Consider the following 18,485-nt stretch of genomic DNA (forward strand, 5'->3'; position numbering starts at 1 on the left):
ACAATTGTTCCGGGTAATTTCGGTGGAAACGCGGCATTTGAGAGCCTGTTCTAGTACACCCCCAAAACAAAATCAAGACTTTGTAAAAGAGCATAATAGGACCCCTTTAAATATTTCCTGTGCTTCAATCTGCTTTTCAAAAGTAAGGTATTTTGTAAAACATTTTTTATTTGTTTTATGTAGCACATTAATTCACTACAGCAAAAAATACATTATAGCTATATGTGCCATATGTTATTGTGTGTTCTAAGTGTCTAAGTGTATTCTTACATTGTATAAACTTCTAATTCATTATAAAAGAAGATTACTATGATCATGAAACTATGATTATTTAATTCTAAAAATTCTAATGTGTATGCAAATTATAATACATATTTTCAAACACTGATGCAAAACTGTTAATCATTGGTTAATTTTATATGAATTATTTTTTCCCTTTCACAGGTCCTGTGATAAAGCAGTCTTTAAATACTACAGTGTCTGAATTACAAGCCCTCAGCTGCTGAAAATACAAGTCATACTCAAAGAAGTGACAATCCACTTGTGACAAACTCTTCTGTTTCTTTCTTTGTTCAGCCATTTGCAGGCTTAAGTTTTTGTTGTTGTTGTTGTTGTTGTTGTTGTTGTTGTTGTTTCAGAAAATTGCATTTTGATGCTTATATTCAATAATGTAATCAGTAATGTAATTCATAGTTTGGCATAACCAAAATGTTCTACAAATGGATAAAAAGAGCTCTGTCATAGCATTTCACTGATCTTTAATATATTATATATTTTGGTCAAGATATTATATATGCTGATGTACTTTTTAATATACTCTAATATTTTTGTTTATGTTTCATCATTTATGTTAATGATTTTTGCACCTTTGTACCATTTTTAATACCAGAAAAAAGCAACTTAATAATACACTAGTATTGCAATTGCTAATGCATTTCTAATGAGCTGAAATGCTATTGAAATGTTACTCAATCACATTAGAATAATATTTTATATTAATTGTAAATAAATACAACTAAACTGCACTAAATCTACTTGAAGTGGTTCCAATTTAACACAATTTAATATATTAAAATATATATATAAAACTGATAGTATACATGTCTTCAAATATGCTTATTATACCTATTGTTTCAAAATAATATATTTGATATGCATTTAGTATAATATATCATGTATAAGTATGCCATATAACACTATTTAAATACATGTATTTTTCACCTGGGCTGCAGGACTACAGCAGAAGTGAAACTGGTGTGTTTCAGTCCAGATCATGTAACAAATCAAACAGTGACACTGGGATTGTGGGCTGAAAATCTCATTTGCATTGTCAGGGTGGAGTGATTGTGATCCTCTCAGAATAGAGCAGCTCTGTCTCCAGAGACCATGTTCAAACACCCAAGAGCTTTATTTGACTAGATTTACTGCTACTGATCGAGCTTCTGAAAAGCACCTGGACAAACACACTACATGCATCTTCATCTGTTAGTTGAATGATGTTGTCAGACACAAATGGAGTTTGTTGAGAAGCTTTATTGAATGTTGCAGCAAACACAGCAGATTGAAAGATCATTCAGTGCTTTGACACTAGAGCTCTCTTTCAGTATTGAGTTGTAAATGACTACAGCTGCAGCACTAGACTCATGTGAATCCTGCCTGACACAGGACACTCAGATACGCTCATCTTCAGGAGAGAGCAGCGCTCACTGGAGAAACATCAGCACTGCGAGCGACTAACAGCGACTCTTGTGGAACGAGGCCTCATGAGGAGCTCCATCATGTGTTACTCTGCAGACGTACAGCTCTCCCGCTTCCCAGCGTGCTTTGCTGAGGGGTCAGGACACTACTGCGGCTGTAGCGGCCGTCCTGCTCGCTCTCTGCGCTGGTCACAACCCCCTCGGTGACCTCTGAGCCGTCCAGTGTCCAGCTCACCAGCGCCCCCTGTGGAGAGTAAGAGCTGAGCAGGCAGAGCAGTGCGGCAGAGTCTCCAGAGATCTGCAGAGAAGAGGGGGCGGCAGCAGAGACACTGAGGGGCTTCACTGTGGGACCAGCTCCAGGAGACAAACACAACACATTCACAAACACAGAGAAAAACACACTGCAGCACCAGCACTCTTCTGCCCTGCAGCATTCACAGCATTTCAACAGGACTTTCAGCAGCAGACATGAGGAGTGCAGTCAAAATCACAACAATCTCATCATTCGCATCTTTCAGCATCACTACAGCTGATATTACTGTCTATACAATATACAAACTACACAAACACTTTACACATTTAAATCAAGTCTCATAAATAAAACTAAATTAACTAAGACACTGACTGTTTTAAGTACAGTACGTATTTTTTTTACATCCAAACACAACATTGTGTTTATGTGAGATATTGAGCTCATCTTTTTTATACTTTTCAAACTTAATTTCAAATACATATAATTTGAATACAAGTTAGAATATGTTACTGTTGAGAATCACTGAATCAAATGAGTTTAAAAATGTACACAAGTACACATTTTTTTATGTATATTTAAACCACTGAACTATAAGAGCAGCATGAGCAAAAGAGATTCAGAATTATTGACTGAACTTCAGAAAGTTGCTACATTTACATTTTAACATCAAATCTCCTTTTTTTGTGTATAACATCTACAATGAAAAAGATTAGCTATACATGAACACAACATAGAAAAGAAAGGGAAAAAACTGTGAAAAATTGATAAATTGCATACATATAAAAAAAAGTGTTTAGACAAGAATTGTTTGTGTGAAGTGAATATATATATTCTAAATATCTAAACATGTTTTTAACAGCAAATAACCTGGTTTTACTATTTTGATGGTCAATTTAACACATTCTGTTGACTATAAGTAACGTTGCACTTACATATCTACTGACTCTCATTAGAGTGATAATAGAGTGTGAATAGAGTGTTAGTAGAGTGTTAGTAAACTGGTAGCGTTAGGGTTAGAATAAGAAGAAGCAAAGCTACTTATAGTCATTATGATGTCTGTTGGGTGACCATCACAATAAAGACTTATCAGATATTATTCAGACAGTCTACTAATACTCTAATGAGAGTTTGTTGACATGTAGGTGCAACGTTACTAAAGAATACTCAAAAAGGACCATCAAAATAAATTGTTACCAATAATCTTAATATTTTAGATTAAATGTGTATTTTTTATATTCATTGTTACAAAAATAGTTTTGTTGTTTCAATTTTAAAAATATTTAGTATGCGCTAAACTGTATGATTTTAATCAACAATTAAAAATATACACTTACCGAGCACCAGTTTAGTTCCTCCACCGAAAGTCCACCACAGTGATACAATCTCATGAAACACTCGTACAAAAACCTCTATTCCACTCGAGTGAACACAAACTCCAGCAGAGAGAGAAACACTTCAACACACTGATAGCAGAAACACTCGATTTAGATTTGGCAAAATGCTTTTCAATAAGCAAGAATTAATCTCTGTACTTTTAATACTCTTTTAAAAATCTTTGTTTTTGCTTGATTAACAATATAAATCTTTCATAATCAGATGAAGGGTTTATTTTCTTCTTTATTCTCTCATTTACAATACATGATTCAATCCTATATTTCTCATTCAATCTCTTGTGATGTGCTGATATAAGACATTTTTAAAAGACCTGTATTTGATCTATGAACTTCGAGGTGACCTTTGACCTCTTTCCCATAAGGTTGCTCATGATTATGTTTCTGTTCTTCATTTGCAGCTCAATCATCATGATTTACAGAAAATTCTTAATTCTTAATTCCTAATAATATTCATATTATAGTGTGTTGCAATATTGAGTGTACGGCAGTCATTCATCTTTGCTGGAAACTACTGAAGTGATTGGATGCTCTGTTGACATGCAGTAACTGCAGCAGCTGAGTCTCTTGTTGAGATCACATGACCTGCTGAACATTACTTTTCTTTGTCTCAGTAAATATCCTGTTATCAGACACTGCTGGCTGTGGGAGAACTGTATGGGGGAGAAATACACCTGTGAAGAGGATATTTCTGCAGTGACACTGTAAGTACCACTGTAATAAGAACCAGTGACATATCCACAAAAAATAAAATAAAATACTTGTCACACAACTGATTCAAAACTTGTGATGTTCTCGTAGTTTTTGAAGGATTTGGAGTACATGCTTCTCATGTTCTTTCATGTCACTGGAGTATATCAAGATATATATATGATGACAAAGCAATTCAGGTACTCACGGAAGATCTCATTCATATAGTTCTGGAAGACGGATGGACAGGCCATACGGCATAACCCGGTATTCGTAGTGTCCTGAAGGGGTTATGAGGGGAAGTCGTGGCCTAATGGTTAGTGAGTCGGACTCCCAATCGAAGGGTTGTGAGTTCGAGTCTCGGGCCGGCAGGAATTGTGGGTGGGGGGAGTAAATGTACAGCGCTCTCTCCACCTTCAATACCACGACTAAGGTGCCCTTGAGCAAGGCACTGAACCCCAACTGCTCCCCGGGCGCCGCAGCATAAATGGCTGCCCACTGCTCCGGGTGTGTGTTCACAGTGTGTGTGTGTTCACTGCTCTGTGTGTGTGCACTTCGGATGGGTTAAATGCAGAGCACAAATTCTGAGTATGGGTCACCATACTTGGCTGAATGTCACGTCACTTGAAGGCAGTCTTCCATTCATCGCCTCTTCTAATGCAGATGAGATTGTAGGCACTTCGGAGATCGAGCTTAGAGAAGATACGGGCACCTCGTAGCTGTTCCAAAGCTGCTGGGACCAGAGGAAGGGGATAACTGAATTTCACTGTTTGGGAGTTCAGGTGATGGTAGTCTATGCACGGCCTCAAGCCTCCATCCTTTTTGGCCACGAAGAAGAAACTCGAAGCGGCAGGGGACGTAGATGGTCGAATGAATCCCTGTGTCACGACACGCACACAAACAGGTAGATCCAATTGCAGTATGTTTTATTAGGATAATCCAAATCTCATGGTCAGCCAGGCAAAGGTCACAATCCAGGTAAGCAGTCCAGAAACAAGAAACATAAACAACATCCGAGAACCACGACAAACCAGGGTGACACTCAACAAGGACTCCGTGACAATGACAGAACAACCGGGGTATTTATACACAGGGAAATGACGATGCTAACGGGGAATTGGCTGAGTGCAATGATTGATAACCACGGACAGCTGAGTGCAATGAGCCAGTGAAGAAAACAGACAAGACTATGGGAAATGCAGTTCTAAAGTGGGGTGACGATAAGGGGAAGTGAGACCTCTAGTGGCCACCCAGGGAGACACAGAACAGACACCGTGACACTACCCCCCCCTCTAAGGAGCAGCTACCAGATGCTCCTCAGAACAAAAATAACCACAAAACAAAGAGACCAGGAGGGAGGTGGGACTGGTGGAGCAGAACAGGGGGAGGGATGGCGGGCCAGGCCCGTGTAGGGGAACTGGGACCGGCAGTGATGGCTCCCCTGGTAGCCCAGGTGGCTCGGTCAGATCAGGGGGCCATGGTGGACCCGAAAGCTCAGGGGACCACGAGGGACCAGGCAGTTCAGGTGGCCACGGTGGACCCGAAAGTTCAGGGGACCACGAGGGGCCAGGCAGTTCAGGTGGCCACGGTGGATCAGTCCATTCTCGTTGTGCAGACGGCCAGGGAGGAATTCGCCATTTGAGTGGCCCGAACGGAACCTGCCAATCGGGGAGCCAGTAAGGAGCAGGCTGTGGCGATGGCCAGGTCACGGCATTGGGAACGGCATCGGGAACGGCCTCAGACAAGGGCACCGCCTCGGGAACGGCCTTGGACACGGGTATCGCCTCCGGAACCATCTCGGGCCCCGCCTCGGCCTCCGGAACAGCATCGGGCACTGCCTCGGGAATGGCCTCAGGAACGGCATCGGACAAGGACACCGCCTCGGGAACGACCTCGGCATCGGGCACCGCCTCGGGAACGACCTCGGCATCGGGCACCGCCTCGGGAATGGCCTCAGGAACGGCATCGGACAAGGACACCGCCTCGGGAACGACCTCGGCATCGGGCACCGCCTCGGGAACGATCTCAGGAACGGCCTCAGGAACGGCCTCAGGAACGGCATTGGACAAGGACCCCGCCTCGGGAACGACCTCGGCATCGGGCACCACCTCGGGAATGGCCTCAGGAACGGCCTTGGACAAGGACACCGCCTCGGGAACGACCTCGGCCTGCGCATCGGGCACCGCCTCGGCCTCCGGAACAGCATCGGGCACCGCTTCGGCATCGGGCACAGCCTCGGGCACCACCTCGACCTGCGGAACAGCATCGGTCACTGCCTCGACCTCCTCCGTAACGGCATCGGTCACCGCCTCGGCATCGGGCACAGCCTCGGCATCGGGCACAGCCTCGGCATCGGAAACAACATCGGGCACCGCCTCGACCTCCGGAACAGCATCGGTCTCGGGCATTACATCGGGAACCGTCTCTGGCACCGCATCTGGCACCGCCTCGGCATCGGGCACCGCCTCGGGCACCGCCTCGGCATCGGACATTGCATCGGGAACCGCCTCGGCCACCGCATCGGGCACCGCCTCGGCATCGGGCACCGCCTCGGCCACCGCATCGGGCACCGCCTCGGCATCGGGCACCGCCTCGGCATCGGACATAGCATCGGGGATCGCCTCGGGCACCGCCTCGGCATCGGGCACCGCCTCGGCATCGGGCACCGCCTCTGCATCGGGCACCGCCTCGGCATCGGGGACCGCATCGGGGACCGCCTCGGCATCGGGCACCGCCTCGGCATCGGGCACCGCCTCGGCATCGGGCATTGCATCGGGAACCGCCTCGGCATCGGGGACCGCCTCGGCATCGGACATTGCATCGGGAACCGCCTCGGGCACCGCCTCGGCATCGGGCACCGCCTCGGCATCGGGCACGCCCTCGGCATCGGGCACCGCCTCGGCATCGGGCATTGCATAGGGAACCGCCTCGGGCACCGCCTCGGCATCGGGCACCGCCTCGGCATCGGACATTGCATCGGGAACCGCCTCGGGCACCGCCTCGGCATCGGGAACCGCCTCGGGCACCGCCTCGGGCACCGCCTCGGCATCGGGGACCGCCTCGGCATCGGGGACCGCCTCGGCATCAGAAACAACATCGGGCACCGCCTCGGCATCGGGAACAACATCGGGCACCGCCTCGGGAACGGCCTCGGGATCGGGCACCGCCTCGGGAACCTTGGACACCTCCACCTGGACGACCGCGGCCTGCTCGGGAACGTCCTCCTGGACGGCAGCGGCCTGCTCGGGAACGTCGGGCTGGACGGCAGCGGCCTGCTCGGGAACGTCCTCCTGGACGGCAGCGGCCTGCTCGGGAACGTCCTCCTGGACGGCAGCGGCCTGCTCGGGAACGTCCTCCTGGCTTTGAGGAACGGCTGACGCCTGTCTCCTCCTCCTGCGGCCTCTATGATGACGTGCCGGTGGCTCCTTGACGGAAGACTCAGGCGTTGAGTCAACCATCTTGTCTGCCAACACAGGTGTAGATTCGACCCTCCTGTGCAGTGGTGCTGGGCTGGTGGTCATCTCGTGCTGTGGCGCTGGGCTGGCGGCCATCTTGTGCTGTGGCGCTGGGCTGGCGGCCATCTTGTGCTGTGGTGCTGGGCTGGCGGCCATCTTGTGCTGTGGCGCCGGGCTGGCGGCCATCTTGTGCTGTGGCGCCGGGCTGGCGGCCATCTTGTGCTGTGGCGCTGGGTTGGCGGCCATCTTGTGCTGTGGCGCTGGGCTGGCGGCCCTCTTCTCTGGAGACACAGGTGTGGTCGAAGTATCCCATTGAGCACGATGGCACAGGTAATGGGTAAACCCCCAAAAGTCTAGGATCTCCAGCCCCTTCATCTCCCATTGAGGTAAAGGGTCATCCAGACAGTTGTTAAAAAAGTCCTTCAGTGCTGCATCATTATAACCCATCCCGACCGCCATGGTCCAAAACAATTGCGCCAGGCCACCCACCTCACTCCCCCTTTGACGAAGGGTGGTTAAGTTCCGGAATCTCCCCCTTCGTTCCTCCATGGTGGCTGGGGAACAGATTCGAAATCCCACACCGCTGGATCTAGTCATGACGGAGTCCTTCTGTCACGACACGCACACAAACAGGTAGATCCAATTGCAGTATGTTTTATTAGGATAATCCAAATCTCATGGTCAGCCAGGCAAAGGTCACAATCCAGGTAAGCAGTCCAGAAACAAGAAACATAAACAACATCCGAGAACCACGACAAACCAGGGTGACATTCAACAAGGACTCCGTGACAATGACAGAACAACCGGGGTATTTATACACAGGGAAATGACAATGCTAACGGGGAATTGGCTGAGTGCAATGATTGATAACCACGGACAGCTGAGTGCAATGAGCAGTGAAGAAACAGACAAGACTATGGCAAATGCAGTTCTAAAGTGGGGTGACGATAAGGGGAAGTGAGACCTCTAGTGGCCACCCAGGGAGACACAGAACAGACACCGTGACACCCTGACGCAGGGCCTCCTGAACGTACTCCTCCATGGCCTTCTGTTCCGGGATGGACAGTGGGTAGATCCGTCTCCCCCACAATAAAGACACAGGCGATTATTCATCCGTCGAAGACGCTCCGCGTTGGTCAGATGGTTTGAATCAACCTGCATTGGTTCAGGTGCTAGGGCGGCGACAGATGTTGAAGCAGGCAGAGGATTGACAGTGGGAGTATTCATGTGGGAGGCGTATAAACGTTGTGACACTCTGATAGTCTTCTGAATAAGATTCTCAAGTCCCATGGTGTCGTCGTAGACGACTATTAGCTGCTGAACCTCCCTTCGCAGCCCATGACGAAAAGCAGTTATCAAAGCAGTTTCGTTCCAACCACTCATTGAAGCCAGAGTGCGAAATCGGAGAGCATACATGCTGACGGACTCCTCTCCTTGATGAATATGATATAACTGATCATGGACGGACAGTTCAGCGGTATGATGACCAAAAACGGATAGTGGATAGTGAAGTCGTTACCGGAGCATTTGTTTCCCAGATGGGTTGAGCCCATTGTAGCGCTCGTCCAGAGAGAAGCGAGATGACGAATGCAACGCTACCGCGTTCATTCTGGAACAGGTGAGTGTTGGCCTCGATGTAGAGTGAGCACTGAAGCAAAAACCCGCTGCAATCCTCCGCCGCGCCGCTGTATGTCACTGGTCGGGCCACGGGACTGGCAGAGGCAGCTGACAAAGTAGTCGTTGTTGCAGGTGGCTGCTGGAGTGCTTGCTGTATGGCCGTGATGATCTCGGGAGAAACATGGGTTAGGCTCGTCGTGGGTTGTGGTAGTGAGGACTGTACAGCGTGAACCAGTGCAGCAAATGGATCCGCGGTGCGGTCCCCGCCTGTGTCCGGAGAGCTCTGCATAAGGTCTGATCTTCTGTCAGACACAAGACGGGAACACAAAGGTAGGTGAACGTGTAGCAGTATTTATTGTGACAGAGGTTTCAGACACAGGTGAAGCAAAAGGAATAGTCTTGACACAAAGAAGGTTGGAACTTAGCTCTGGTTGTGATGGAAGTAGATGACAGAATCGGAAGGCGGCACAGAGGAACTGACGAGGAAGGACGACAACGGGTATCCAGGGGAACAACAATGGTAGCGAGGGTTTAGGTAAGTACATGTGGGTCAATGCTAGATCAGACGAGGAGTGAGGGAAAGTGATAGTCCTTGTATGAGAGCCTGGTGATGATGGACAGGTGCTCAGAATTCTGGTGATTGTGAACGAGTAGGCGTGGCATGTGGAGAGGGTGTAGGCTGTGACTCCGTGACAACAACATATTTTGAGTTTTGATATTTGGGATATGGTAATTGTGCTACACTGGGGTGTTTTTGACTGGGATGGACTAGTTTTGACATGCAGACCTGGCAACCCTGGCTGTATGAAGCAGAGGAGACATTTTCATTTTAGTGTAGCATATGTTTCCCATCTGAACTAAATTATTTTTATTTCTATTAACAGTTGGAGAGGTGCCATGGTGGGCAAGTAATATAATTTTGACCAAACACTGTGTAACACCAACTACCACAGCAAGCCTATTGTTTATGTAACTCCATCATTCTATATGCGCCAAATCTGGACCCGCACTATATTTTTTTGACCACACACTCCTGCCTGCAGTGAAGGTAAAACCACCCACTTCCGCGAGATTTGCTTTGGGTCCCATGGGACCCATAGGATCCCAATCCCAGTGCAGCCCTCTAGTCTCTGGTTTGAGTCGTAGACAGAAAATAAAAGATTTCAAAAAGATTTCAACAATAGCTACTAAAAGTAACTGTAGTAAAGAGCATGGTCCCTTTAAGTCAATTCCTTATGTTTATTCTGTTCCTGTTCCTATTGGCTGTATAGTTACGTCAGATATAGAGTATGTGCTGAGTTGCGTGTTTTATGTAGAGTCTTTTGGAGGTTGCTCACATGTTCATCGCACGGTTGGAAAAGCTGTCATTCTGTGCCAGAGCAAGAACTGATCAGCAGCAAGAACGACATACAAACTGTGTGAATATGCAGCTTGTACTGTTGGTGAGTGCACTGTGTGACTACATTCTTCAAGAAGTTCAGTAAAATATGGAAAAAATCCTGTTTTCATGGCTCATTCCACCCACATTTCTACACAGGCCAACGCATTAAAACAAAACCATGCGTGGAAGACATAACATTAGTCCGAATTTAAAAATACTAAAATACTAATACAAAATACTATAATATGAGTTTGGTAGCAGCAAAAGCATGTAAATCCTGCCCACTTCTTTGCATTGTCAGCACATGCTTCAGTGCTCTGAGAGTGTTTATAGTGCTGTGAGTTTAACACTTCATGACTGAGAGCAGAACAGAACACAATCTTCATCATCACACAAGACACAACAACAACAATGAACAACATCATCATCCTCATCTGGACCACTGCAGCTTTTATTCAAGGTAGGATGTCTATTTTTGATACTTATAATATGTTATTATTGTTTACATCAATTTAATATTCTGCTATTAAGAAGATTTGCAAACTAATTTATTTTATTTTATTCAGAATCCAGAGGGGTCACTGTGACTCAGCCTAAAGTTAAAACTGTCCAGCTCGGTCAAACAGCTTCAATAGAGTGTAATATAGATGTAGGAATATACAGCAACTACTTAGCCTGGTATCAGCAGAAACCTGGAGAAGCCCCTAAACTCCTCATTTATTACATAAACACCCTCCAGTCAGGAACTCCATCTAGATTCAGTGGCAGTGGAACTAGCAACGGAAAAGATTTCACTCTGACCATCAGTGGAGTCCAGACTGAAGATGCTGCACATTATTACTGTCAGAGTGTACATGAAATCAACAGTGACTATGTGTTCACACAGTGATAAAGAGTGGTACAAAAACCTCGGTCAGTCAGAGTCACAGTGACTGAACTGATACAGCTGAGAGACACTGCAGCTGCTGATGAGAGGATCACAAACAACAAAATGAATGTCAGTGTATCATGCATTTCACAGACTATTTATTTATATAATATAATTATATATCACTTACTAGATTTGACACTGTCTGGAGAAAATGTTCCACCATGTTAACAGTAACAGTTTAACCTCTTGGCAACCTGTGTGTGACCACAGAGAGTGACTATATATATATATATATATAAAGTTATGGGTAACACTTGTATTAGGTTGTATTAATTAATGTTAGTTAATGCATTAGTTAACATGAACTAACAATGAACAACTCCACTGTTCAGGATTACTTTTTTTGTTAATGTTAATTTACACATTTACTAATGCATCTCTTCACATTAACAGATGAACTAGTTATCAATGTGGTTAAAGCATTAGTTAAAATGAGCTAAAAATTAACAACACACATGTTCAGCATTACTTAATCTTTGCTCATTTTAACTTATTCATATACTAATGAAAGTGAAGTGAAAGTGAAAGTCGTGACATTTGTCAAGTATGGTAACCCATACTCGAAATTGGTGCTCTGCATTTAACCCATCCAAGTGCACACACACACAGCAGTGAGAAGTAAACACACTGTGAACACACACCCGGAGCAGTGGGCAGCTATATCCAGCGCCCGGGGAGCAACTGGGGGTTCAGTGCCTTGCTCAAGGGCACTTCAGCCATGGGTATTGAGGGTGGAAGAGAGCGCTGTTCATTCACTCCCCACCCACCTACAACTCCTGACGGCACTGAGACTCGAACCTGCGACCTTCTGGTTACAAGTCCAAATCTCTAACCATTAGGCCACAGCTGCCCCTATTGCTTCTCTTCACATTAACAACTTAATTAGTTAACGTTGGTTAATGCATTAGTAACCATGAACTAACAATGATCTATGCCTGGAGACAGCTTTATTTAATTATATTACATAAACACGTTTATTTGGCAGCTAACACACACAATGGATAAACAATACTAACTCCTGATTTGGACACTGATTTGGGCTAAACATAAACCATCAAAAAATAAAAACATAAAAAAATAATTCTTCAAACTTATGTAGACTGTTTATTAACATGACTCATCATTAACTAAGTATTTACTAAAGGGATTTGTGAACCTTATTGTAGTGTGCACTAGTTCAGCATTAACTAAATTTTAACTAACAAAGCAGTCATTATTGATTTTTCTGGACCTTAAATGAGTGAAAACCATTTATGCATCTCTTACATTTTCAGAAACTTTATTACATATGATATTATTACATAACAGTGGTATACATTTATATTATATAATCAATGCATTAAATAAACAAACAAACAAACTCAGAGAAGAAGGTGTTTTCCTAACGTTAACTGGAAGTGAGCAACTATGGTCAGGATGAACAAACCATATTCTATCCCACTTTCCAAGTTAATCCACTCCATCAGACGATGTTTCTGTAGGTCCAGTCCGTCCTGTTCCCACCAAACCCTGAGAAGAGAACAAATGTGCGCGCGCTCAGTAGATCGTCACGTGGAACGAAGCGATTTCCAAAGGAACACGGAAGCATTACTCTCCTCCAGCTCGCGCTGTAATATATAAAGTTCATGTTCACACCGTCTCCACGACTTCATCCAGACCTTTTTCTTTTTCCCGCGAACTTTCGGTAAAAAGATATCCAAATATTATAATCGCCATTTCTTCTTTCAAGTCGTCCGCCATTTGTTTACTCTAAAGTCACATTTGTCTGATTCACGCATTTACAGTCGTGATTTGTGATTTTGATGTGAACGGAATCTGTGTGCTTTCACCATGGACTGTAAAAAAAAAAAAAAAAAAAAAAAAACCCTGTCACACTATAGGAACAAACCTGTTAAATCTGAGTTTTTTTTTTTTTGTTTTTTTTTAAGTGGTATGCCTAAATCGTGTTAATAAACAGTCTACAAATATTAGTAACACATCAGTTAATGTTGGACTAGTGTAAACATTACAATAAGGGTCACAAATTCCCTTAAATAACCCTTTGTTTAGTAAGTCATGTTAATAAACAGTCTACAAACATGAGAAGCATTATCAGTTGATGTTTAGATGGTTTCCAAGTTTACCAGTAGCCCAAATCAGTGTCCAAATGGGGAGTTAGTATTGTTTATGCATTGTGTGTGTTAGCTGCTAAATAAATGTATGTGTATATACTGTATTATAATTAAATAAAGCTTAATAAATAAAGCTATCGACAGGCATAGCTCATTGTTAGTTCATGTTAACTAATGCATGAACTAACACATTACTATATGAATAAAGTAACATTAACAAAGATTAAGTAATGTTGAACAGATGCGTTGTTCATTGTTAGTTCATGTTAACTAATGCATTAACTAACGTTAACTAATACAACCTTATTGTTAAGTGTTACCAAGTTATGCAAAGTCATTAACTGATAAGGAGAGTAGATATTAATCTGGACTGTATTCATGTGTTTTTGCACAAGAGAGATCTTTTAGTTTAATTTAGTTTAGTACATAAATGTGTGCTATTGCTAGTTAATGACACTCTGCAATGATTTGAGTAAAAGTCATGTTTTGCTTGCTTTATTATTACACTCCAATTTTTGCAGCTTTACATTAAGAAATATTTATTCTTAGTGGACTCAAATGAAATAAGTTCACTGTACTAACACCATATAAACACTAGCTGTTGTTTTTTTTTTAACTCGAACGGTTGGAAGCAATTGGTTTCCAAAATGAAATAAGTTACCGCATGGTATAATAACAGTAACATACTGTAAAAATGAAGAGCTGTAAATTACTGGTAGAGATCTCAAAATTATTTTACAGTTATTTTACAGCACAATTTTTTACAGTGGTCCACTTCTTTATGGCCCTGCCATGAACTGTGCTGTCCACTACAAATAATTCCTGCCCACTTCTTTGCATCGTCAGCACATGCGACACGAAACCGAAACTCAGCAAGACATGAGTGCCGGGATCCGAACACCACGCTCCAACATGAAACAGGACACGCAGACGAGAGCGCACGGTTCGAAGCCGCACACTCACATGAAAACAATGACATGACGTGAGTGTCAGGGCTCTGTCACAAAACCATGAATGAAACTAGACTGAAGTGACAGAACCCTGACACTAACACAATACATATACTACATAGTAACACTGCACACTTTTGGTGTCTCTCTTATCTGACACACACAAACTTGAGGTCTTGGAGTCTTCACTAATGAGCTGATGGGTTGAATCAGGTGTGTTTGAATAGGGAGATATCTAAAATGTGCAGTGTTGGGGGTTCTCCAGGACCAGGATTGGGAACCACTGCTATAATACATATATTATATGTCACAACACGTTTTATTGTAAAAAAGGGTTCCTTCTGGCATTGCTGTGAAAAACCATTTGCGGTTTCTTTAAAGTACCTTTAAAGTACATTGATGTAATAAGAGGCTCTTTGTGGATTCTTCTATTGCACCAGACTGAATTTTTTTTTTATAATATGAATGTTATACATGATACTATGAGTCAGAGTGATTCAGTAACAGCTGTGAGAGACACAGATACTGAAGGACACACATCCGAATGAATCATTGACTGACTCTCATCACAGATCAACAGTTGATTCAATCATTCAGAAGGTCAGTATGACTGCTGAGAGTCTCAGTGTGAACAAACCTCATCTCTCCATTAGTCTCCATTAGACTCATTTCAGAGAATAAAGAGTCAAACAGTCAAACTCATATTTGAGTGATTGTGTTCCCTCTCAGAATAGAGCAGCTCCATCAGCAGATGTTCAGCGTCCTCACAGGAGCTTCATGATACAGTAAAACTACACAGAGTCAACACACAGAGGACCAATAGTGATCTGTTTCAGTGTTTGAGCTTCAGAATCTGACTACACAGAATAGATTCATAATTTCCTTCATCTGCAGGTGTTTTCATGTTTTTATTTATTTATTTATTTATTGTAAAATATGAGATTTAGTTCTGGGGCCTATAAAGACATGCATGATTGACAAAAATAAGGCCTGTGACCTTTTCAATTTCAAAAAGACAAAAATAAGTCAAAGACATAAAGACAAAATATTGTTGTATTTGTTAACTAAATTAAGTAACTAAGGAGGGCAGGTTTTTGCGAAGGGTAAATTGAAGAGGTAATATTACTGCAATTGTTAGTTTTCTGTTTCAGTTATGATTCTGGATGTCCATATGTTCATCATTTTACACTGTTATGACACTTAAAAACCTGTGCTGTGCTGTGAATCAGTCTGCTTTAAACTAAAAGACAGGAAACAGATGTTTTCTCATACTGAGAGATAAGCAGATGTATGTGTGTGAGAAAATATCATATATGGTGTTTAAAGAAATGACACAGCGGATAAGAAAGTTCCTATTCTCTGTTTTTATTTGAGCTCCATGAGATGAAGCATGTTACATCGTAACATTCTCTTGCAGTCACGGCTGAAGCCTGTTGTTAGGCACGACGCGGAGCTGAGTTATTCACAATACAGCACGGCCTCTTATACATTATTACTAACTCATAAACACATATTCTACATGACCATATTCAGACATAAAATGCAAGTGATTATGTTGGGTGTCGCTATGTCAGAGCTACGTTATCTGGAAAGATAAACAAATAAGGTGAAGGACCTGATTATGCATCAAACAAATACCTGAAAGATTATTTGTTAACTGCAATCAGCAATATAATATCTAATGTAAATTAGACAATCATATGCTGATGATGTACAACAATGTCAAGGTCTCTGGAAGAGGTTTGAGAATTTTTATGGCTGTCTCATTCCAAAACCTGAGGAATCAGTCTGTTGGTGGGTGAAGGGCAGAAACTGCATTTTGACCAACGGGAAGTACTGTCCTTCCTGGGCTTCGTACCAAAGGGCTTCTTCTTGCCCTCTAAGAGGTGTCTGGCTGTTGTCCTGGCATCTTTATCTGACGGCGTTGGACAGTTTGCTTATGTTCGTCTACCAAGACCCAATCAAAATGTAGCAAACCTTTGTCAACTAGAGTGGTCAGAGAGAGGCCCTGCCATAAACTGTGCTGTCCACTACAAATAAATCATGGATAAAATATGTGTGATGAAGATATTTCTACAACAGTTTTTGTGTGATGCTTCATTCATGATTCATGTTCCTGTGGCTCAGTGGTAGAGCATTGTGTTAGCAGCACAAAAGGTCATGGGTTCGATTCCCAGGGAACACACATACTGTTATAAAACAATGTATAGCCTGAATGCACTGTAAGTTGCTTTTAAAGCGTCTCCTAAATGCATAAATGTAAATATCACTTTATCATAAAAATGTTTCTGCAATTGTTACTAGTCAATGGATCATCAAGTTATATTACTCAATGTAAAATTATATAATCTATACTTTTATAGTATATGAGTTTGTTATCAGCTCAAGCTGTTGTAAATCCTGCCCACTTCTTTGCATCATCAGCACATGCTTCAGTGCTCTGAGAGTGTTTATAGTGCTGTGAGTTTAACACTTCATGACTGAGAGCAGAACAGAACACAATCTTCATCATCACACAAGACACAACAACAACAATGAACAACATCATCATCCTCATCTGGACCACTGCAGTTTTTATTCATGGTAGAATTATCATTTGTGACAATAATATTATGCTGTTGTTGTTGTATAGCATTTTAATATGCCAATATTGTGCTATAAGTGAGATTTCCATTTTTATTGTTTTTCTTCAGAATCCAGAGGAGTCACTGTGACTCAGCCTAAAGTTAAAACTGTCCAGCTCGGTCAAACAGCTTCAATAGAGTGTAGTCTGGATGTAGGACTAACCTCTAATGATTTGGCCTGGTATCAGCAGAAACCTGGAGAAGCTCCTAAACTCCTCATTTATTACATAAACACCCTCCAGTCAGGAACTCCATCTAGATTCAGTGGCAGTGGAACTGATTATGGAAGTGATTTCACTCTCACCATCAGTGGAGTCCAGACTGAAGATACAGGAGATTATTACTGTCAGAGTTACCACTATATCAACAGTAAATATGTGTTCACACAGTGATAAAGAGTCGTACAAAAACCTCCGTCAGTCAGAGTCACAGTGACTGCACTGATACAGCTGAGAGACACTGCAGCTGCTGATGAGAGGCGGGTGATAAACAATACAATGACAATAATGTTAAATTACAAATTTTCTAATAACATTAAATATTTTTATTATTATTATTATTATTATTATTATTATTATTATTATACATAGTTGTTGTATGTATTGTAGCTTATTTTATTTTAAATAACAGTTAGTGCTCACCCAGACAGCAACATAGTGTTGGCCCAGATCTGGCCCACATCTGGCCATATATACAAATAATTTGTAACAGGTAAGAAAGGTCTACAAGTGATATGTAACACATTTACAAATGATGGATAGTTTACACTTAGGACCATGTGATATTTCAGTTTTACTTTTTTAATAAATCTGCAAAAAAGTCAACAATTCTGTGTTTTTCTGTCAATATGGGGTGCTGTGTGTACATTAATGAGGAAAAAAAATAACTTAAATGATTTTAGCAAATGGCTGTAATATAACAGAGTGAAAAATTTAAGGGGGTCTGAATACTTTCCGTACCCACTGTATATATATAAAATAAATAATACATAAAAAAGTGAATTTATTTGGTGATGTGGACTGCAATCACTGAAGTTTGCTTCAGTGTAGCATGCTGTTGTTTGAAACTTTCATTAACTGATTAATTTCTGTCTCTTCACACATATGGGAGGGTCAGATTTTGGCAATGATGACATGAATCTATTCATCCGAACGTCCTTCGGCTGACAGGCCAGGCTGCTGCTGCTGGTGTAATGCTGTGAGGAATGTTTTCTGGACCCATGTGGGCCTGTTAACACCGATCAGTCATCACCTGAATGCCAAAAACTAGAGTATAGTTCCTGACCATGTTTCTCTCTTCACGATTTCTGACCTGTCTGCTGTGACTCAGAGTCTTGCAGTGTGAAATGTGTTTTGACTGGAAAGTACATCAGCAGCGACCTACAG

The 18,485-nt window shown here is 42.9% G+C and overlaps 2 gene segments (V, D, J or C); both read left to right on the forward strand.

Annotated features, from left to right (window-relative positions):
- The first annotated feature begins 10,831 nt into the window (after positions 1-10,831).
- Positions 10,832-11,425, forward strand: LOC122144334. The segment is given in 2 exon segments: positions 10,832-10,944; positions 11,051-11,425. Coding segments are annotated over 2 exon segments (372 nt in total).
- A 5,517-nt stretch (positions 11,426-16,942) lies between these two features.
- Positions 16,943-17,523, forward strand: LOC122144335. The segment is given in 2 exon segments: positions 16,943-17,059; positions 17,170-17,523. Coding segments are annotated over 2 exon segments (372 nt in total).
- The last annotated feature ends 962 nt before the right edge of the window (positions 17,524-18,485 follow it).

Source organism: Cyprinus carpio, unplaced genomic scaffold, assembly GCF_018340385.1.
Source record: "Cyprinus carpio isolate SPL01 unplaced genomic scaffold, ASM1834038v1 S000006646, whole genome shotgun sequence".
In the NCBI taxonomy this organism is placed as follows: Eukaryota; Metazoa; Chordata; class Actinopteri; order Cypriniformes; family Cyprinidae; genus Cyprinus; species Cyprinus carpio.